At 33.3% G+C, this 23,836-nt stretch overlaps 1 protein-coding gene across 1 annotated transcript in view; it reads right to left on the bottom strand.

Annotated features, from left to right (window-relative positions):
• Window positions 1-442: 442 nt before the first annotated feature.
• The window catches only part of LOC125649013 (uncharacterized), a 62,493-nt gene continuing 39,099 nt past the window's right edge, over window positions 443-23,836 (bottom strand). Inside the window, exons 48-70 of the mRNA XM_056164495.1 lie at window positions 23,595-23,725; window positions 23,280-23,303; window positions 21,897-22,095; window positions 19,009-19,139; window positions 18,285-18,335; window positions 17,572-17,622; window positions 16,633-16,683; window positions 15,908-15,958; window positions 15,388-15,438; window positions 14,826-14,876; window positions 14,302-14,352; window positions 13,578-13,628; window positions 13,058-13,108; window positions 12,498-12,548; window positions 11,974-12,024; window positions 11,587-11,637; window positions 11,278-11,328; window positions 9,489-9,539; window positions 9,328-9,378; window positions 6,340-6,390; window positions 5,839-5,889; window positions 5,397-5,447; window positions 443-730 (exon numbers count right to left, since the gene is read on the bottom strand). Coding sequence (XP_056020470.1) covers window positions 690-730; window positions 5,397-5,447; window positions 5,839-5,889; window positions 6,340-6,390; window positions 9,328-9,378; window positions 9,489-9,539; window positions 11,278-11,328; window positions 11,587-11,637; window positions 11,974-12,024; window positions 12,498-12,548; window positions 13,058-13,108; window positions 13,578-13,628; window positions 14,302-14,352; window positions 14,826-14,876; window positions 15,388-15,438; window positions 15,908-15,958; window positions 16,633-16,683; window positions 17,572-17,622; window positions 18,285-18,335; window positions 19,009-19,139; window positions 21,897-22,095; window positions 23,280-23,303; window positions 23,595-23,725 — 1,444 coding nt within the window. The 3' untranslated portion in view covers window positions 443-689. The remainder of the gene's footprint in view (window positions 731-5,396; window positions 5,448-5,838; window positions 5,890-6,339; window positions 6,391-9,327; window positions 9,379-9,488; window positions 9,540-11,277; window positions 11,329-11,586; window positions 11,638-11,973; window positions 12,025-12,497; window positions 12,549-13,057; window positions 13,109-13,577; window positions 13,629-14,301; window positions 14,353-14,825; window positions 14,877-15,387; window positions 15,439-15,907; window positions 15,959-16,632; window positions 16,684-17,571; window positions 17,623-18,284; window positions 18,336-19,008; window positions 19,140-21,896; window positions 22,096-23,279; window positions 23,304-23,594; window positions 23,726-23,836) is intronic.

The following is a 23,836-nucleotide window of genomic DNA, read 5'->3' as shown; positions in this document are numbered from 1 at the left end:
TTGCAAAATTATTATACTGGGAGGCCCGAAGGGCCTGTGCTTCACAAAGTTTTTCATGAAGACTGTTAAATGTAAAATCACGGCATATAAATTGTTTTGCAGTCAATATATGATAAACTAGATGAAAGGTGAAGACAACGAACGGTGATCATTTCATAATTCGTATAAGGAATACAAAATAGAGATAGGCAAACAAGGACCGCTGGATATATCAGAGGTGGGACCAAGGGGAGTAAGCATCCCCTGCCAACACCTACCATGATCCATATATGTCGATCAGGTAAACGGAGTGATCCGTAGTCAAATCAGTGTGCCACAAACTGCTTAACAATCGGTATGAAACGCGCCAGACAGCATTTGACCTTACGTAAGTAAAGGTAGACATACTCCTTTATGTACCTGTGATACATCAATCTTTGTTGTTGAAATTCAGAAAGAAGGATTATCGATGCAATTTATTCAACAAGTACTACATAAATGTTTTCTATTAACTATATACAATATCAATTTTGTTTTACACATTCTATTCTTGTGACTTTTTTCAGTGTTTAGCAGGTCATGTTACAATCAGTCTCTGCTTAATATATAATTTCGATTGGAATACTCCAATTAAATGCGTCTCCGTAAACCTCAGTTCGTTATGTTCCGCTGTGAACTTTATTCACATTAGATCTTTGCGAGGAAGTGCATTAAAGTTTGTCTGCCACCTTCAATTCTTCAGATTTCTTTTCTAGAATAAAAGAAAATAAGTTCATAAGCAGAAATAAATGAAAATATTTCACAAACCAACTCCATACCAAACACATGCTCCATTGAATAGCAAATAAATCTGTAATACAAGGCAATAATTCGGACTATAGGAACAAATCTAATGAATTTAATCTTGTGTATTTTCTCTGTAGAACGACAAAGAAACTGTGACATTAAAGATTTAGTGAATATAACATGACCGTAACATATATATGGACTGAGCGAAAAATCTTTATTTAAAATTGAGTGAAAAACAACTTTCGACACAAAACCGCGAAAATAACAAGAAGTGAAATAAGAGTTGAGAGAGAAAAAAATGGCTGGATTCCTCATAAATAACATTTCTTTCCGTCAACTCTTACTCTAATTAAGATTGATCAATCCTCATAATCTTCACAAGTCAAGGGTTATTGATTCGTTACCTCGCGGTAACGCTGACATCAGTCGCTATTTAAAAGTTGGGCTCGAGAAGAAGGATGACGCAATACGCTAAAATTAATCAGCCAATGGGATTTCTTGTTTCAGATGAGAGTTTGGTAAGGGAATAAACAGAAAGTAAAAAATGGCGTCCGTTGACGAAAAGATATATGAAAAACATCAAATCGATCATTTGACTGAAAACCAAAAGCTTTCGATATCATGTATCAGTGAAGGAAAAGATGTTTTTATTGGGATTAAAACCGGCAGTGGTAATTCGCTATCTTACGAAGTTGTTCCCATTATTTTGGACAATTTGTTTAATTTGTTAAAACATAGTCGACAAACGTACTTCGACAATCCATCATTTTCATTCGGCTCATACCCCAAAACCTCGTCTAATTGTTTCTTCAAGCAAAACGAACTCCCGAAAATCAATCGACGGTATCTGTCTTGTACTAATTGGCCACAAATTCTACACCATAATGCCGTCGACATGCGTGTTTACTGTTTAGTTTTGTTTTCGACCGATTATAAAAGCCGTTATCTGCTTCAGGCTGCAAACCAATCATATGCTTCTTCTCGAGCCCAACTTTTAAATAGCGACTGATGTCAAGGGTTAGTGCGAGGTAGCGAATCAATAACCCTTGACTTGTGAAGATGAATCCTCATGTGATGCCATAGGTTTTTGCAAAAATCTTTATCAAATTAGACTTTGCGCATGATAAAAATGTATCTTAAAAAATTGGGTAAACTATTGATGCTGATTTTTTAAAAATATTTTTCATAGATAATCAATTATTTATAATAAAAACAAGAGGCCCATGGGCCTAGAATCGCTCTTCTGATACATTGTAGAACAAGCAAAAATTCTCACTAACCAAAATTCATCAATTAACAAAGTTTGATGATGTCAAGTCAAAATTTAAATGTAACTGTCCAAAAGTAGGTCACGGTGACCTACTTTTGGTCGACACTGAATAATCAAGATGCATCAACTGACAAGTCAAATAGTATTCAAATATAGCCGTCAAATTCCAAAAGAAGGCCACAGTGACCTACTTTTTGGTCGACACACTCCAAAGACTCAAGATGCATCAACTGACAAAGTTTGATAACTGAAGTGAAATAGTATCTGAAATATTCAGATATAAACGTCAAATTCCTAAAGTAGGTCACAGTGACCTACTTTTTGGTCGACACACTGTGAAGACTCAAGACCCATCAACTGAAAAAGTTTGATGATTGTAAGTCAAATAGTATCTGAAATATTCAAATATAGCCGTCAAAATCCAAATATAGGTCACGGTGACCTACTTTTTAGTCAACACACTCTGAAGACTCAACATGCATCAACTGGCAAAGTTTGATAATTGTCAGTCAAATAGTATCTGAAATATCAAAATATAGCAGTTAAATTCCAAAAGTAGGTCACGGTGACCTACTTTTTGGTCAACAAACTGTGAAGATTCAAGATGCATCAACTGACAAAGTTTGATAATCCTAGCTATCATAGTGTTCAAAATATGCATCTAAAATTGAAAATGTGAAATTTGAATGTCTGCAAAATTCAAAAAGTAGGTCACTGTGACCTACTTTTTTAAAATAAATATGTTTTGAGGCCTCTAGAAGCATCAATTTACAAGGTTTAATGATTCTAAACCTCTCGGTATCTGAAATAACAACCTAAAATGTATTCATAAATGATTAGCCATAAAATTCAGAAAGTAGGTCATGGTGACATACTTTTCACATGACGCAGTTCAAGGTCCCATGATCCATCAACTGACAACTTTTGATGACCATAGGCTCAAAAGTGTCCAAGATATGCATCAAAATCCATTTAATAATAATTACCTGCGAAATTCAAAAAGTAGGTTACCATGACCTACTTTTGTGACAATATGATATTAGTTGCTAAGATGCATCAACTGACAAAATTTGATGACCCTAGTCCTTATACTAAGCAAAATATCAAAGTTTTAACAAAACAAAATTTAAGGTCAACTTTGAAGTGACCTTGAGACCACACCCTTTGCTCCAGGATGATGCCTTGAACAATTTTTAATCTATAACCTATCCTCATCCTTATGCATAAGTTTGGTGATAATTTGCCCAGTGGTTCTTGAGAAGATTTTTTTTAGCAACCACTACTTTTGTTTGCATTTTCCTAATTATCTCCCCTTATTTTTAATGGGTCACAACCCTAGTTTAGTACAAATAAAAGCCCTTGGGCCAAAGATACCCTGTGACAAATTTGACAAAAATTGGCCAAGGGGTTCTTGAGATATAGCCCTTTTCCCAAAAAGTTGACGCACACCGCACGCCAGACATATGGCCATATGATTAGCTCTTTGAGCCTTCGGCTCAGAAGAGCTAAAAAATGTTGTCAAGGACAATAATTCCTATGCTGGTATTTCGTCTACTGCATGTCTATTATACAATGATTTCTACAATATCTACAATTAATTTATACATATGTATGTATTAGCAGTTTTTCTAAACCGTTGACATTTAAAATTTTGTCATTTCAGGAAATTTTTATCTATTCTTATTCTGTATGCAAGGTGAAGATGACGAACAGTGATCAATCTCATAACTCCTACAAGCAATACAAAATAGATAGTTGGGCAAACACGGACCCCTGGACACACCAGAGGTGGGATCAGGTGCCTAGGAGGAGTAAGCATCCCCTGTTGACCGGTCACACCCACCGTAAGCCCCATATCCTGATCAGGTAAACGGAGTTATCCGCAGTCAAATCAGTGTGCCAAGAACGGCTTAACTTTCGGTATGAAACACGTCAGACAGCATTTGACCCAATGCGAGGTTGTATTGACGAACTAGATCGTTATAACGACCATAGAATTTGCGAAATGCTGACTTCAATCGAGACTGTTGAAATCCCTGTACCATCAACTTGTTTGTCAGTAGCTTACCTCGATTTAAAAACTGACTATACCCAGAACAAGCTCTTGCATATCGAATCAGTTGAGATATATAAACACCATATGCAGGTGATAATGGAATATTGCTACATAAATGTGGGAAGTTGACGATGGAGAAGCTGAAATCATCCCGTTTGTCATACAGTTGAGTTGTCAGTTTGCCGTTAATGTCTACTTTCAATAAAATATCTAAGTATGAAGCAGAAGTGGACGACTCTGTGGTGTCCTTTATTTCGAGCTCACAAAATGTGTGATTTTCTGATGTTGATATATACTTTTGTTTTTGTATATCTGACATGTTTTGAAAAGGTGGCAACATACACATTTGCTTTGGTTATTAATTAAATTTAACTATATTGAGTGGTAATTAATACAGTTTTTACACTTTCAACCATTAATATTTATAAGTCACATGAGGATGGAACTACCTGAATTTGGCCTAAGTCAACGTCCCGTGGGGATCCGTGTTAGAATGGGTCCTCAGTACCCCTTGCTTGTCGTGAGAGGCGACTAAATGGGGCGGTCCTTCGTATGAGACCTCAAAAACCGAGGCCCGCTAAAGATCCCTCCCTGCCCAAATGCCGTAAGCGCCGAGCTTAGACCTAAATTTTGCCGCCCTTCAACGGCAATGGTGACATCTCCATATGAGTGAAAGATTTTCGAGCGGGACGTTAAACAATATTCAACCAACCAACCAGAACTTTACTTGATTGAAATTTGGATTTGGCTCAAAACAATCTTGGATTCCTAAATACTTATAAACCATTTACATGTCCTTTGAGGATGTATTTATGATATGTTAAGCTCGAGTTGTTCTAAAATGTTTTGATCATCAGGAGGGTTTTTAAGCATGGACGGATAGGTTGCGTGTTTAACTCTTTAGAAAATGACTGCTGTTTTAACATAATCATTTTAACATCTTGTTTTATATGGACATCGATAGGATTTCTAGAATCGTCTTCCCCAATTTCACATGTCAATCGTTTCATTAATTTTGTCTCTTTTTCGATATCTCAGATAGAGAAAAATATCATCAACATAAATAGTGATACTGAAAACCACGAAATGTTTGACCCTCTGTTTAATATACGCTTATTTAGCCCTTATCGTGAATTGGCGAATTTTAAATTACTCATCCTCCCACAATAGTAAAGAGTTTGGGGGTGTATTTGAAAAAGGACATTTCGTTTTTAATTAGATTGGCTGAAAATGATATGAGGGCATACAATCCTAATACACAGTGAACATCTCCTTGCAAAACAAACAAATAGACTGAGGTACCAGATTTAGTGGTGTCTTTCTCCGAGTCGTCTCCTTGTTGGTTTTCTTTATCTGTGAATAAGACTGGGTCATTTGTATGGTTTTTGTTTGATGGATGTCACTACTGTACAAATGTTTGATAGATGTTTCATATTATAAGTTAATTTTGAACATGATTTTATAGTTTGTAGTGTTTAGAACATCTTATTATGTTTAAACATACTATTTTCTATTAAGCAATCTACACGTAAACAAATACATGGAACGAGCCTTGTTTACATAACAAAGAATTCTTAGTGCTGTATCTCACTTGTAACTCAAAAACTGATATTCAAATTTTCGTTGATCATTAGAAATACGTTAGTTAAGCACTGTACACAATAGAAATACGTTAGTTAAGCACTGTACACAATAGAAATACGTTAGTTAAGCACTGTACACAATAGAAATGCAAGTAACGCACCAGATTTGGATATTTTCTCTTCTGAGTCTTTTCCATTTGGCACTTCTTTGTCTGCAATTAAAAAGAGGCGACAGTGTACAAAAAGAAACGTTTGTTTAATGTTTGCTCATATAACAGGTATGTTACTATTGGAAAATGTACACCATAACCACATTTGCGTCTTCTTTTCTATAGACATCGATAGAAAATTGAATTTCTAGAATTGTATTCCCCAATTTCACATTTCAATATTTTCATTAATTTTGTCTCATTTCCACATTCCAGATTAAGAAATATTTCAGCAAAATAACAATTAATACTGTAATATACGCCCATTTAGTCTTCATCGTGAATTACAGAATTTCAAATTACTCATCCACCCTAAATAGTAAGTAATAGTTTGGGATGATTTGTAAAAGGACGTTTGTTTTTCAATTAGACAGGCTGAAAATGATATTAGGGCACACAATACTGGTACACAGTAAAATTGCCCTCGCATGAAAAGCAAATAGACTAAAGTACCAGATTTGGTGTTGTCTTTCTCTGTCTCGTCTCCTTCCTGGGTTTCTTTCTCTGTGAAAACGAATAAAACTGAGTTATTCTAATGGTTTATGGATGTCACTAATGTACAAATGTGTGATGAATGTCACTAATATAGAAATGTTTGATGGATGTCACTAATATACAAATATTTGATGGATGTTATTAATATACAAATGTTTAATGGATATCAATATTGAACAACTGTTTGATGATGTCACTAATTTACAAATGTTTGATATTACTAATATACAAATGTTTGATGATGTCACTAATTTACAAATGTTTGATGATGTTACTAATATACAAATATTTGATGGATGTTACTAATGTACAAATGTTTGATGGATGTCACTAAGGTACAAATGTTTGATGGATGTCACTAATGTACAAATGTTTGATACTATATAATCGTTTGATAGATGTTATTAATTTGCAAATGTTTGATGGATGTCACTAATGTAAAATTTTTGATGGATGTCACTATTGTACAAATGTTTTATCAATCAATCAATCAATCATAATGTATAAATGTTTGATGGATATCACTAATGTACAAATGTTGGAGGGATGCTACTATTGTACAAGTGCTTGATGGATGTAACTAATGTACAATTGTTTGATGGATGTTACTAATGTACAGATGTTTCATGGAAGTTACTAATATACAAATGCTTGATGGATGTTACTATTCTACAAATGTCTAGATAAATTTGTTGAAAGTCCCTATTATGATCAACAATTATGAAACCTATTGCATAAGGAAATGCACTTATTTCCGATTCTTTATTTTTAAGTTTTAGGACATCCATTTTACTTAAAGTATATGTTTAATAGACAGATAGATATTAAGGATATCTATCTAACAATAAGACAGGTGATCTAGTAAATAATGCAAGTAATACACCAGATTCTGCAATTCAAAAGAGGCGGCAGTGTATACAAGAGGCCCATGGGCCACATCGCTCACCTGAGTCACCTTGGCCCATATCTGAAGACTTTCCATATATATTTGCATGTAAAACCTTAGTCCCTATTATGGCCCAAACTACCCTTTGCAAACTTTAATCTACACTATGTCAGAAAGCTTTCATGTAAATGTCAACTTCTTTGGCCCAATGGTTCTTGTTGAGAAGACTTTTAAATCTTTTTCCTATATTTGTATGTAAAACTTTGACCCCCCCCCACTTGTGGCCCCATCCTACCCCCCGGGGGGGGGGGCATGATTTAAACAAACTTGAATCTGCACAATGTCAGAAAGTTTTCTTGTAAATATCAGCTTTTCTGACTCAGTGGTTATTGAGAAAAAGATTTTAACTATATATTTGTATGTAAAACTTTGATCCCACTTGTGGCCCCATCATACCCCCGGGGACCATGATTTGAACAAACTTGAATCTGCACTATGTCAGAAAGTTTTCATGTAAAAATCAGCTTTTCTGGCTCAGTGGTTCTTGAGAAGAAGATTGTTCCTGTATATTTGTATGTAAAACTTTGATCCCCTATTGTGGCCCCATCCAACCCCCGGAGCCCATGATTTGAACAAACTTGAATCTGCATTATGTCAGGAAGCTTTCATGTAAATCTAAGATTTTCTGGCTTAGTGGTTCTTGAGAAGAAGATTTTTAAAAAGTTTTTCCCTATATATTTGTATGTAAAACTTTGATACCCCCTTGTGGCCCCATCCTATCCCCGGGGACCATGATTTGAACAAACTTGAATCTGCACCATGTCAGAACGTTTTCATGTAAAAATCAGCTTTTCTGACTCAGTGGTTCTTGAGAAGAAGTTTTTAAAAGATTTTTCCTATACATTTGTATGTAAAGCTTTGATCCCCTATTGTGGCCCCATCCAACCCCCGGGGCCCAAGATTTGAACAAACTTGAATCTGCATTATATCAGGAAGCTTTCATGTAAATCTCAGCTTTTCTGGCTTAGTGGTTCTTGAGAAGATTTTTAAAGTTTTTCCCTATATATTTGTGTGTAAAATTTGACCCCCCCTTGGGGCCCCATCTTATCCCCGGGGGCCATGATTTGAACAAACTTGAATTTGCACTATGTCAGAAAGTTTTCATGTAAAAATCAGCTTTTCTGGCTCAGTGGTTCTTGAGAAGAAGATTTTTAAAGATTTTTCCTATATATTTGTATGTAAAAATTTGATCCCCTATTGTGGCCCCATCCAACCCCAGGGGCCCATGATTTGAACAAACTTGAATCTGCATTATATCAGGAAGCTTTCATGTAAATCTCAGCTTTTCTGGCTTAGTGGTTCTTGAGAAGAAGATTTTTTAAAGTTTTTCCCTATATATCTGTATGCAAAACTTTGATCCCCCCTTGTGGCCCCATCCTACCACCGGTGGCCAGGATTTGAACAAACTTGAATTTGCAATATGTCAGGAAGCTGTCAGGTATATTTCAGCTCTTCTGGCCTAGTGGTTCGTGAGAAGATTTTTAAATGACCCCACCCTATCTTTGCATTTTTGTGATTATCTCCCCTTTGAAAGGGACATGGCCCTTCATTTGAACAAACTTGAAAGCCCTTCACCCAAGGATGCTTTTGGCCATGTTTGGTTGAAATTGACCCGGTGGTTCTGGAGAAGAAGTTGAAAATGTGAAAAGTTTAACAGACAGATGGAGAGACAGACAGACGGAGAGACAGACAGACGGACAGAGAGACAGACAGACGACGGACAAAAAGCGATCAGAAAAGCTCACTTGAGCTTTCAGCTCAGGTGAGCTAAAAACGTATGCTTAAACTTTGCTCAGATTACATATATGATACTATTGAATAAATGTGCACTATAATCATATGGACATCAATAGGAAATTGGATTTCTAGAATTCTCTTTCCCAATTTCACATTTCAATAGTTTCATTAATTTTGTCTAATTTTACACATCTCAGATAGAGAAATATATGAGCAGCATAACAATTAATTTCCTTCCCTAACAAACAGAAAGACAAAGTTACCAGATTTAGTGCTGTCTTTCTCTGTCTCATCTCCTTGCTGGGATTCTTTATCTATGATAACGAATAAAACTGAGTTATTCTGATGGTTTATGGATATCACTAATGTAATCTTGGTGCACAGTGAAATTGTCCTTGCATAAAACACAGAAAGACAAAGTTACCAGATTTAGTGTTGTCTTTCTCTGTCTCATCTCCTTGCTGGGTTTCTTTATCTGTGATAATGAATAAGACTGAGTCATTGTTATGGTTTATGTTTGATGGATATCACTTATGTAGAAATCTTTGATGGATATCACCTATGTAGAAATCTTTGATGGATGTCACTAGTGTATAAATGTTTGATGATGTCAATAGTGTACAAATGTTTGAGGAATGTCACAAATGTACAAATGTTAGATGATGTCACTATTATATAAATATTTTATGAATGTCAGTCCACCAGCAGAGGCCTCGACCCAGGGGTTATAATATAAAACGTATACGGTACCAATTTTGATGCACCAGATGCGCATTTCGACAAATAATGTCTCTTCAGTGATGATCAACCGAAATGTTTGAAATCCGAAATAACTATGAAGTTTTAGAGCTAAATATAGCCAAAAACAGCATGCCAAAAAAGTGGAGCCAAATTCGTCTAAGGATAAGAGCTATGCATGAGGGAGATAATCCTTAATTTTGAAATGAATTTCTAAATTTTGTAACAGCAATTAAATATACATCCGTATTTTCAAGCTAGTAACGAAGTACTTAGCTACTGGGCTGTAGAGACCCTCGGGGACTAACAGTCCACCAGCAGAGGCCTCGATCCAGGGGTCATAATGTAAAACTTATACGGTACCAATTTTGATGCACCAGATGCACATTTCAACAAATAATGTCTCTTCAGTGATGCTCAACCGAAATCTTTGAAATCCGATATCACTAATGTACAAATATTTGATAAATATTACTAATGTACAAATGTTTGATGGATATCACTAATGTACAAATGTTTGATGGATGTCACCATTGTACAAATGTTTGATGATGTTACTAATATACAAATATTTGATGGATATCACTAATGTACAAATATTTGATAAATATTACTAATGTACAAATGTTTGATGGATATCACTAATGTACGAATGTTTGATGGATGTCACCATTGTACAAATGTTTGATAATGTTACTAATATACAAATATTTGATGGATATCACTAATGTACAAATATTTGATAAATATCACTAATATACAAATGTTTGATGGATATCGCTAATGTGAAAGTGTTTGATGGATATCGCTAATGTACAAATGTTTGATGGATGTTACTAATTTACAAATGTTTGATGGATGTTACTAATGTACAAATGTTTGATGGATGTTACTAATATACAAATCTTTGATGGATGTTAGTAATATACAAATGTTTAATGGATATCACTAATGTGAAAGTATTTGATGGATGTCACTAATGTACAAATGTTTGATGGATGTCACCATTGTACAAATGTTTGATGGATATCACTAATGTACAAATGTTTGATGATATTATTGAAGTACAAATGTTTGATGATATTACTAATATACAAATGTTTGATGGATATTACTAATGTACAAATGTTTGATGGATGTCACTATTGTACAAATGTTTGATGGATATCACTAATGTACAAATGTTTGATGGATGTTACTAATGTACAAATGTTTGATAAATATCACTAATGTACAAATGTTTGATTGATGTTACTAATGTACAAATGTTTGGTTGAAGTTATTGAAAATCCTCAATCTGATCAACATATTTGAAAACTTGTTTTAAATAACGAATTGCACTTATTTCCGGATACTTCACTTTCGAGATTTATGAAATAAAGTTTACTTTAAAGTATGTGTTTAGAATACAGAAAGACTGAAGAATATCTATATAAATAAGGTAAGTGATCTGGAAAATAACGCAAGTAACACACCCGATTTGGATATTTTCTCTTCTGTCTCTTTTCCATTCGGTATTTCTTTGTCTGCAATTCAAAAGACGCGGCAGTGTATAAAATGTTTGTTTAAGCTTTGCTCACATTACATGTATGATACTATTGAAACAATATACACTATAATCATATGGACATTGATAGGAAATTGGATTTCTAGAATTCTCTTCCCCTATTTCACATTTCAATAGTTTATTCAATTTTGTCTGATTTTCCTCATCTCAGATAGAGAAATATATGAGCAGCATAACAAATAATTTCCTTCCGTAACAAACAGAAAGACAAAGTTACCAGATTTAGTGTTATCTTTCTCTGTCTCATCTCCTTGCTGGGTTTCTTTATCTGTGAAAACGAATAAAACGGAGTTATTCTGATGGTTTATGGATATCACTAATGTAAAATGTTTGATGGATGTCACTATTGTACAAATGTTTCATGGTTGTCAGTAATGTTCAAATTTTGATGGATGTTCCTAATGTACAAATGTTTGTTTAAATTTATTAAAAGTTTTTGTTGTGATCAACATATTTGAAAACTTTTATTAGATAACGAAATGCAATTACTTTCCAATTATTCATTTTCAAGATTAATGAAATATGTGTTGTGTATACAGAAAGACTTTAAGAATATCTATCTAAAAATAAGGGAAGTGATCTAGAAAATAATCCAAAAACACACCCGATTTGGATATTTTCTCTTCTGTCTTTTTACTATTCGGCACTTCTTTGTCTGCAATTAAAAAGAGGCATTAATGTCCAAAGAAAAACGTGTATTTAGCCTTTGCTCATATAAGATGTATGATACTATTTGAAAAATGTACACCATAACCATATTTACATCTTGTTTTCTATGGAGATGATTAGAAAATTGGATTTCTAGAATTATGTTCCCCAATTTCACATTTCAATCTTTTCGTTAATTTGGTCTCATTTCCACATCTCACATAGAGAAAAGGTTCAGCATAATAACGATTAAAACTGTAAACCACAAAATGTTTGATCCTCTCTTTAATATACACTCATTTTGCCCTGATCGTGATTGACGAATTTTAAATTACTCATCTTTGCAAAACAAAAAGAATAGTTTGGGTGATTGTAAAAGGACAATTTTTTTTATTAGACTGGCTGAAAATGATATTATGGCATACAATCTTGGTGCACAGTGAAATTGTCCTTGCATAAAACACAGAAAGACTAGGGTACCAGATTTGGTGTTGTCTTTCTCTGTCTCATCTCCTTGCTGGGTTTCTTGATCTGTGAAAACGAATAAAACGGAGTTATTCTGATGGTTTATGGATATCACTAATGTAAAATGTTAGATGGATGTCACTATTGTACAAATGTTTCATGGTTGTCAGTAATGTTCAAATGTTTGATGGATGTTACTAATGTACAAATGTTTCATGGTTGTCAGTAATGTTCAAATGTTTGATGGATGTTACTAATGTACAAATGTTTCATGGTTGTCAGTAATGTTCAAAATTAATGTTTGATGGATGTTACTAATGTACAATGTTTGATGGTTGTCAGTAATGTTCAAATGTTTGATGGATGTTACTAATGTACAAATGTTTGTTTAAATTTATTAAAAGTTTTTATTGTGATCAACATATTTGAAAACTTTTATTAGATAACGAAATGCAATTATTTTCCAATTATTCATTTTCAAGATTAATGAAATATCTGTTGAGTTTACAGAAAGACTTTAAAAATATTTATCTAAAAATAAGGCAAGTGATCTAGAAAATAATCCAAAAACACACCCGATTTGGATATTTTCTCTTCTGTCTCTTTACTATTCGGCACTTCTTTGTTTGCAATTAAAAAGAGGCATTAATGTACAAAGAAAAACGTGTCTTTAGCCTTTGCTCATAAAAGATGTATGATACTATTTGAAAAATGTACATCATAACCATTTTTACATCTTGTTTCTATGGAGATGATTAGAAAATTGGATTTCTAGAATTATGTTCCCCAATTTCACATTTCAATCTTTTCGTTAATTTTGTCTCATTTCCACATCTCAGATAGAGAAAAAATTCAGCATAATAACGATTAAAACTGTAAACCACAAAATAATTGATCCTCTGTTTAATATACACCCATTTACACCTGATCTTGATTGTTGAATTTTAAATTACTCATTTTTACAACAAAGAATGATTTCTGGTGATTGTAAAAGGACAATTCTTTTGATTAGACTGGCTGAAAATGATATTATGGCATACAATCTTGGTGCACAGTGAAATTGTCCTTGCATAAAACACAGAAAGACTAGGGTACCAGATTTGGTGTTGTCTTTCTCTGCCTCGTCTCCTTGCTGGGTTTCTTGATCTGTGAAAACGAATAAAACGGAGTTATTCTGATGGTTTATGGATATCACTAATGTACATTGTTTGATGGATGTCACTAATGTACAAATGTTTGATGGATGTTACTAATGTACAAATGTTTGATGGATGTTACTAATGTACAAATGTTTGATGGATGTTATTAATATACAAATGTTTGATGGATGTTACTAATATACAAATGTTTGATGGATATCCCTAATGTACAAATGATTCATGGTTGTCAGTAATGTTCAAATGTTTGATGGATGTTACTAATGTACAAATGTTTCATGGTTGTCAGTAATGTTCAAATGTTTGATGGATGTTACTAATGTACAAATGTTTCATGGTTGTCAGTAATGTACAAATGTTTCATGGTTGTCAGTAATGTACAAATGTTTCAAGGTCGTCAGTAATGTTCAAATGTTTGATGGATGTTACTAATGTTCAAATGTTTGATGGATGTTACTAATGTACAAATGTTTGTTTAAATTTATTAAAAGTTTTTATTGTGATCAACATATTTGAAAACTTTTATTAGATAACGAAATGCAATTATTTTCCAATTATTCATTTTCAAGATTAATGAAATATGTGTTGAGTATACAGAAAGACTTTAAGAATATCTATCTAAAAATAAGGGAAGTGATCTAGAAAATAATCCAAAAACACACCCGATTTGGATATTTTCTCTTCTGTCTCTTTACTATTCGGCACTTCTTTGTCTGCAATTAAAAAGAGGCATTAATGTACAAAGAAAAACGTGTCTTTAGTCTTTGCTCATATAAGATGTATGATACTATTTGAAAAATGTACACCATAACCATATTTACATCTTGTTTTCTATGGAGATGATTAGAAAATTGGATTTCTAGAATTATGTTCCCCAATTTCACATTTCAATCTTTTCGTTAATTTGGTCTCATTTCCACATCTCACATAGAGAAAAGGTTCAGCATAATAACGATTAAAACTGTAAACCACAAAATGTTTGATCCTCTCTTTAATATACACTCATTTTGCCCTGATCGTGATTGACGAATTTTAAATTACTCATCTTTGCAAAACAAAAAGAATAGTTTGGGTGATTGTAAAAGGACAATTTTTTTTATTAGACTGGCTGAAAATGATATTATGGCATACAATCTTGGTGCACAGTGAAATTGTCCTTGCATAAAACACAGAAAGACTAGGGTACCAGATTTGGTGTTGTCTTTCTCTGTCTCATCTCCTTGCTGGGTTTCTTGATCTGTGAAAACGAATAAAACGGAGTTATTCTGATGGTTTATGGATATCACTAATGTAAAATGTTAGATGGATGTCACTATTGTACAAATGTTTCATGGTTGTCAGTAATGTTCAAATGTTTGATGGATGTTACTAATGTACAAATGTTTCATGGTTGTCAGTAATGTTCAAATGTTTGATGGATGTTACTAATGTACAAATGTTTCATGGTTGTCAATAATGTTCAAAATTAATGTTTGATGAATGTTACTAATGTACAATGTTTGATGGTTGTCAGTAATGTTCAAATGTTTGATGGATGTTACTAATGTACAAATGTTTGTTTAAATTTATTAAAAGTTTTTATTGTAATCAACATGTTCGAAAACTTTTTTTAGATAACGAAATGCAATTATTTTCCAATTATTCATTTTTGAAGATTAATGAAATATCTGTTGAGTTTACAGAAAGACTTTAAGAATATCTATCTAAAAATAAGGCAAGTGATCTAGAAAAAAAATCCAAAAACACACCCGATTTGGATATTTTCTCTTCTGTCTTTTTACTATTCGGCACTTCTTTGTTTGCAATTAAAAAGAGGCATTAATGTACAAAGAAAAACGTGTCTTTAGCCTTTGCTCATAAAAGATGTATGATACTATTTGAAAAATGTACATCATAACCATATTTACATCTTGTTTCTATGGAGGTGATTAGAAAATTGGATTTCTAGAATTATGTTCCCCAATTTCACATTTCAATCTTTTCGTTAATTTTGTCTCATTTCCACATCTCAGATAGAGAAAAAATTCAGCATAATAACGATTAAAACTGTAAACCACAAAATAATTGATCCTCTGTTTAATATACACCCATTTACCCCTGATCTTGATTGTTGAATTTTAAATTACTCATTTTTACAACAAAGAATGATTTCTGGTGATTGTAAAAGGACAATTCTTTTGATTAGACTGGCTGAAAATGATATTATGGCATACAATCTTGGTGCACAGTGAAATTGTCCTTGCATAAAACACAGAAAGACTAGGGTACCAGATTTAGTGTTGTCTTTCTCTGTCTCGTCTCCTTGCTGGGTTTCTTGATCTGTGAAAACGAATAAAACAGAGTTATTCTGATGGTTTATGGATATCACTAATGTACATTGTTTGATGGATGTCGCTAATGTACATATGTTTGATGGATGTTACTAATGTACAAATGTTTGATGGATGTTATTAATATACAAATGTTTGATGGATGTTAGTAATATACAAATGTTTGATGGATGTTACTAATGTACAAATGTTTGATGGATATCCCTAATGTACAAATGTTTCATGGTTGTCAGTAATGTTCAAATGTTTGATGGATGTTACTAATGTACAAATGTTTCATGGTTGTCAGTAATGTTCAAATGTTTGATGGATGTTACTAATGTACAAATGTTTCATGGTTGTCAGTAATGTACAAATGTTTCATGGTTGTCAGTAATGTACAAATGTTTGATGGTTGTCAGTAATGTTCAAATGTTTGATGGATGTTACTAATGTTCAAATGTTTGATGGATGTTACTAATGTACAAATGTTTGTTTAAATTTATTAAAAGTTTTTATTGTGATCAACATATTTGAAAACTTTTATTAGGTAACGAAATGCAATTATTTTCCAATTATTCATTTTCACGATTAATGAAATATGTGTTGAGTTTACAGAAAGACTTTAAGAATATCTATCTAAAAATAAGGCAAGTGATCTAGAAAATAACGCAAGTAACACACCCGATTTGGATATTTTCTCTTCTGTCTTTTTACCATTCGGCAAGTTTTTGTCTACAATTAAAAGGAGGTGGTAGTGTAAAAAAACAACAACCAAAAAACGTGTCTTTAGCCTTTGCTCATAAGATGTAGGATACTATTTGAAAAATGTACACCATAATCATATTTACATCTTGTTTTCTATGGACATAATTAGAAAATTGGATTTCTAGAATTATATTATATATATATATATATATATATATATATATATATATATAATGTATAAGTTTTACATTATGACCCCTGGGTCGAGGCCTCTGCTGGTGGACTGTTAGTCCCCGAGGGTTTCTACAGCCCAGTAGCTAAGTACTTCGTTACTAGCTTTGAAAATACGGATGTATATTTAGTTCCAGTGATAAAATATAGAAATTCATTTCAAAATTAAGGATTATCCCCCTCATGCATAGCTCTTATCCTTCGATGAATTTGGCTCCACTTTTTTTTGGCACTCTGTTTTTCCCTAAAATAGCTCTAACAAGTATGTTGTTATTTCGGATTTCAAAAATGTCGGTTGAACATCACTGAAGAGACATTATTTGTCGAAATGCACATCTGGTGCATCAAAATTGGTACCGTATAAGTTTTACATTCCCCAATTTCACATTTCAATCTTTTCGTTAATTTTTTCTCATTTCCACATCTCAGATAGAGAAAAATTTCAGCATAATAACGATTAAAACTGTAAACCACAAAATAATTGATTCTCTGTTTAATATACACCCATCTACCCCTGATCTTGATTGTTGAATTTTAAATTCTCATTTTTACAACAAAGAATGATTTCTGGTGATTGTAAAAGGACAATTCTTTTGATTAGACTGGCTGAAAATGATATTATGGCATACAATCTTGGTACACAGTGAAATTGTCCTTGCATAAAACACAGAAAGACTAGGGTACCAGATTTAGTGCTGTCTTTCTCCGTCTCATCTCCTTGCTGGGTTTCTTGATCTGTGAAAACGAATAAAACTGAGTTATTCTGATAGTTTATGGATGTTACTAATGTACAATGTTTGATGGATATCACTAATGTAAAATGTTTGATGGATGTCACTATTGTATAAATGTTTGGTGGTTGGTACAAATGATTAATGGATGCCACTATTGAACAAATGTTTGATAGATATCAGTAGTGAACAAATGTTTGATGTATGTTACTATTGAACAAATGTTTGATGGATGTCACTAATGTACAGATGTTTTCAAATGAAAATGTTGAGGAAATAAACGTAAATGTAAGAAATTGAAAAGAATTTTAAGAAATTATATACAGGAATGTTTGAAATGCAGAAATGCTGATAAGACGAACTATCATGAAAACATTAAATACGACGCTTCAAAAGTTGCATAATTATGATTTTTGTAAAAGCAAAAATGAAATTCAGTATCTTGCTGCTTTTGACAAATATGAAATATAAATGTTGAATTTTAAGTGTAAATACGTCAAATTCAATGCTGTTCAGTTGATAATCACATACATCTCGATTTCTCTTCTATTTTGGCATTTGCATGCATGTAGACACTAATATTTACCCTGACATGATTTCAAGATTTTCATACAAGAAAATATCTTTGAATAACCAAAAAACAACAACAAAATAATGATAACATACCTGAATTTGATTCTGTTCGTTCCTTCTCTTTATCTGCAAGCTTTTGTTTTACTATAAAGATAAGTGTTTGGAGTTTGGGTGTGGAAAGAAGAATGTTTTCATTATTTCACGTAATAGTTCACACTATAGACACGATTTTAAGATTGGTTCTGTAATTGGAATTTTATATATCATGTCCCATATATTTTGTTTTCAAAATTTCAACATCATAGACCTGAGATTTTGGATAATACAGTCCTCAAACCATTGTGCTATGAAAAAGATGATCGTTTTGATTAAGACTGATGCATACAGGACTACATATATTCGGCTTAAACAAGTAAGATGACCGTTTATGTATTTCGCGTGTCTACTTCACTTGTTGAAAGAAACCAAGCAAAATTGTAAGACGTTTTTCGTGTAAGAAATTAAAGACTTTTGATTTTAACTAAAACAAAACATTTGAGTTGCTTTTAAAATATTCGCTTCAAATGCTTAGGCGGTATTAACCTAAATGATAGCCTTTTGTTTAACCTTTACATTTGATGAGGTTCTGCTTGTAGATGTATCGATTGTGCCGACAGTTACCATATTGGTTTAAAATTGCCGGAGGTACCACAACAGTTAACGCAGACCATGCTACCACAGTGATTTACTACAACTCTGTTTCAAGTAATTTCAGAGTATTGAAGTAAAAGAATTATCCATAAATAATCCATTGAGAATGAATATTGAAAATGTTAACCTGTTTTGGGATTTAATGCCTGAAACGTCATGTTGAAACCCATATCAGGAACATTGGAATCCGAGGAAAAGAATATGGTTGCCTTATTACTCTCTGAAAACACTTCGAAATCATTTTCTCGACCACTTAATCTGTAAAATAGTACATTTATAATACTTTATTGCTGGAGAAAGACATTTCATTATATAAAACTGTTGACAGATAAAATATCAGGCATTAATGTTTTTCTTACAATACATATTGGAATTCGGATCGCTCTAGAATTATATATGGTACTTTACGGTAGCTTTGCATGCACTAGTGCCACGGGACTACAAGGGCAAGGAGTATCGCATTACAATTATTTTATTGTATTTGGTACAGGGATTTCAACAGTCTCAATTGAAGTCAGCATTTCGCAAATTCTATGGTCGTTATAACGATCTAGTTCGTCAATACAACCTATCATTGGGTCAAATTCTGTCTGACGTGTTTCATATCGATTGTTAGGCCGTTCTTGACACACTGATTTTGACTACGGATAACTCGGTTTATCTGATCAGGATATAGGGCTCACGGCGGGTGTGACCGGTCGACAGGTGATACTTATTCCTCCTAGGCATCTGATCTCACCCCTGATGTGTCCAGGGGTCCGTGTTTGCCCAACTATCTATTTTGTATTGATTTTTGGAATTATGAGATTGATCACTGTTCGTTATCTTCGCCTTTCATTTACATTTCCAATGGTTACGCCTTTGATAACTTTACAAATTGTGTTGATAGGCATTTCCCACGAAGGTGATGTACATGTACTTGTGAATCTTGATAAATATAGTATGTCGATGTAACAGCTAGGAATTCCGATAGAAATATGAATAGAATGTAAATATGAAGAACAAATTTCAATTTTGAAAATACAGGAAGGTATGAACTGGAACGCTTGATGGCGGCATACTCTCCATGAAGCACTAACGTTAACGCACGTCATGCAGTATGCCGGCGTGAAGCGTCGCAGTTAATTCATTTTTCAACAAGATTACAATGTACTTGACTCTCAGCTCAAGTCAGAGTTTAAAATGAATGCAACTGGTTGTCGTCGTGCGTCGTCCGTCGTGCGTTAACAATTGAACATTTTTAACTTCTTCTTAATAACTATCATTTCGATTCTTTTCAAATTTAGTATGAAGCATCATTGGGACAATGGGGACATAAATGGTTAATTTCAGGAATCCAGCACCCTTGGAGACCTAGAGGCGAGGCAAACACTGCCCAAAATTGACCAATTTTCAAAAATCTTCTCAAGAACTACACACGCGTAAGAAAACTAAATGCATAGTGATGTAGAGCAGGAAGGCCTCTACCAAAATTGTAAATTTCATGATCCCCGGGGTATGGGTTCTGACCGCAGGACGGGGCCAAACTTGGTACAGTTGTATATATTGTTTATGCGTAAAACACTTAAATAACATTTTCTTTCGTGCTATTAATACTAAAATTGAAAGTAAATAGATATTTAGAAAGAACAGATAGCTTTTTTTTAATACCAAAATTGTTAATTTGATGATCCCAGGGGTAGGGGTTTTGGTATAAGAGTGGGGCCAAAATGGTCAGTTATTAAATGTGTGAACAATAGACATTTTAACTTCTTCTTGATAACTATCATTCCAATTCTTCTCAAAAACCACACATGTGTAAGAAAAACTAAATGCAAAGTGATGTAGAACATGAAAGCCTCTACCAAAATTGTAAATCTAATGATCCCCAGGGTAGGGGTTCTGACCCCATAGCGGGGCCAAACTTGGTATATAATGTTTATGTGTAAAACACTAAAATAACATATTTAGTGCTATTGATATTAAATTGTAAGTAAATAGATATTTAGAAAGAACAGGTAGTCTTTAACCAAAATTGTAAATTTGATGATCCCAGGGGTAGGGGTTTTGATATCAGGGTGGGGCCAAAATGGTCAGTTATTGAATGTGTGAACTATAGACATTTTTAACTTCTTGATAACTATCATTCCAATTCTTTTCAAATTTAGTATGAAACATATTTGGAATAAGGGGGGCATAAAGTGTAAATTTCAGGAGTTCTGCACCCCTGGGGCTCTAGGGGCGGGGCAAAAACTGTCCAAAATAGACCAATTTTCAAAAATCTTCTTCTTAAGAACCGCACACATGTAAGACAAACTAAATGCATAGTGATGTAGAGCAGGAAGGCCTCTATCAAAATTGTAAATGTCATGATCCCTTGGGTTGGATTTCTGACTCCAGGGTGGGACCAAACTTGGTCTATAGTGTTTATGCATAAAACACTTAAATAACATCTTCATTAGTGCTATTGATACTAAATTGAAACTAAATGGATGGAGCAGGTAATCTTTTACCAAAATTGTAAATCTGATGATCCCCAGAGATGGGGTTCTGACCCCCAGGGTGGGGCCAAACCTAGTATATAGTATTTATGTGTAAGTTTGCTGATACTGTATAAAATATAAATGCATACTTAGGAATTAAGCAGAAAAGGATGTACAAAAAATGGTGAATTTCACAACCCAGGGTTATGACTTGTGGATGGGTCCAAATTAGTCATATCGTTTGATGTTTTAATGTTAATACACCTTTTTTTTAAGCCTTTCATCAGTGTATGCACTTTTACACTGTTGCTGAACATTAGAATTTAGCTTAAGTATTCAGAATAGGATTTTTTTTTTCTAGATTTCATAGCCCGTTGGAGTAGTGATACTTTTGCACTAGGTGACCGATAAGTTGTTACTGGGCCTGTTTTTGGATCATTTATAGAGGATATTGAACTTCAATGTTGTGATTAGAAAAACAAAATGCATCATTAAGTGCACGGAAATTCATGGATATGAGTATATATAGTACTATAGTTATATATCAACTTACTCGTCATAATAATTGCCCGTTTTAACGACAATGAGATCATGATTCTTTTCCGTTTGAACAATGGGGAAAAGCAGCCTTATGAACTTTCCTTCTGCGACCGTTATAATCCAGGTACAGTTGATATCCAATGGATATTCGGAGGGAAAATTAGGACTTGCAATCTCTCCTTCGGATTTCCCCGATATTTCTCCTCCACATACTGTGTAAAATATGTGACATGTTTTAGTAATAAATGCATTTTTGTGATCATGTCCATAAATACTTTATTTCTAATTTTGTAAATAAATGCATTCTGAATTTGCAATGCTTGCAAATAACTACTCGTTAGTGATTTTAACAAATAAAATATTCTGAAATATTCAGCTATATGAAGGTTGTCATTGTGAAAATAATGTCAAATTGAATCAAGATATCTTCAAATGACTTGAAATTTCAAAGAATCATGTTTTATTAAAGGTGTGTTCACGTTTTCGGATAAATTTGCCAAGCAAGTAAATTCAACCCCACCAGTGTTTTACCAAGAAAACCCCAAAATGCCATACAATGGATTACCTTTTACTGACTATAGTTCAAATGTCAACTTAAAAAGTCATCTTTCCAATAAAATAAATATATTCTATTGGGAAAATGCATTTCCGGTGGGTTAAATTTCGTACGGGATTAGAAAAATCCAATGGTTACTTTCAAAACCCTTAAATAGACTTTTCATATTTCTGATTCTGGTGAACCTCCTTTGGCTTCAATTCCATTATTGACCCCAATTCAAAATTTTGACATATAAATATTGTTCCTTCCATAGAAGTCTTTTAAATCAAGCCTAAGTTGATGAAGTCATGAGTGCAAAAATTGCGAAAAACGCTAACTAATTTGGGCTGCAGCACATTTCTGGAATAACCTTCCAGATGACATATCTTGAAATTTTCATTTTTTTTTTTAGATTCTTGGAGGAAAAGTCAATGACTTATAATGAGGAAAAACTATATTATCTTGGGATTTCAACAGATGTTTAGGTGTTATAAATGTTCCTAAGGGAATTTTTTATCTTATGAAATTATTATTTCCCATAGGAAATTAAATCTTCTGTAGAACCTCAAGTTTTCCATTTAATTCTTGGAATAATTTCCTATATTCTTTTTATTCACCCCTTGTCACCTCACAATCTTGAACATTCGCCCTATACTAATGACAGTTTTGAAGAATGTGCAGATCAGATGATGTTGATTTAGATCGCACTTGATTTAGTAAAGGAATGGCGGGCTAGAATTTGTCACATGGAATTTGAAAGAACTATGCAACAACTTGTCCGTGGTTCCAATGTACATCACTGATTATAACAAGACAATTTATGTTGTGAACTACAAAGGCGGAAAATGTGAAACTCACCTGATGCTGCTGTAAAAGGAGCTTCTGTAGAAACAAAAAGAGCTTGCAGTTTAAAACATTATATAACACTTTAAGATATCGGATATGTAGCACTTAGGTAACAGAAATACTTGCTCCTTTCTATAAAAGAATGCTTGAATTATATTACATATATGGTCTATGTCATAATACATCTTGCGATAACTTCTTAGCATTCCGTAATATTAAAACAAACATGTAAATCTTGAATACCATGAATATGAAAACATCATAAAATTCATAATTTTCAAATTTATTAAAGGAAGCAAGACATTAGTATTATTTGTGCATGTGTACCTGTGGCAGGACTAAAAGCCTTAAATTCCAACTGGAAACCGGTGGCAGTCGTGTTTTCATCCGATGAGAAAAATACAGTAATGGTGTTATTGAGCGAAAAAGTCTCAAAACTTTTCGAGTAGCCACTAACACTAAAATGATAAAACAAGATGACAATATATACTTAAAATACATAGTCTTATTTAATCTATAACTTCAAATACACAGTCCTATTCAATCTATACCTTCAAATACACAGTCCT

This window comes from Ostrea edulis, chromosome 5, assembly GCF_947568905.1.
Source record: "Ostrea edulis chromosome 5, xbOstEdul1.1, whole genome shotgun sequence".
Classification (NCBI taxonomy): domain Eukaryota; kingdom Metazoa; phylum Mollusca; class Bivalvia; order Ostreida; family Ostreidae; genus Ostrea; species Ostrea edulis.
Note: the sequence above shows the minus strand (reverse complement) of the source record. Positions and strands in the feature narration are given on the sequence as shown.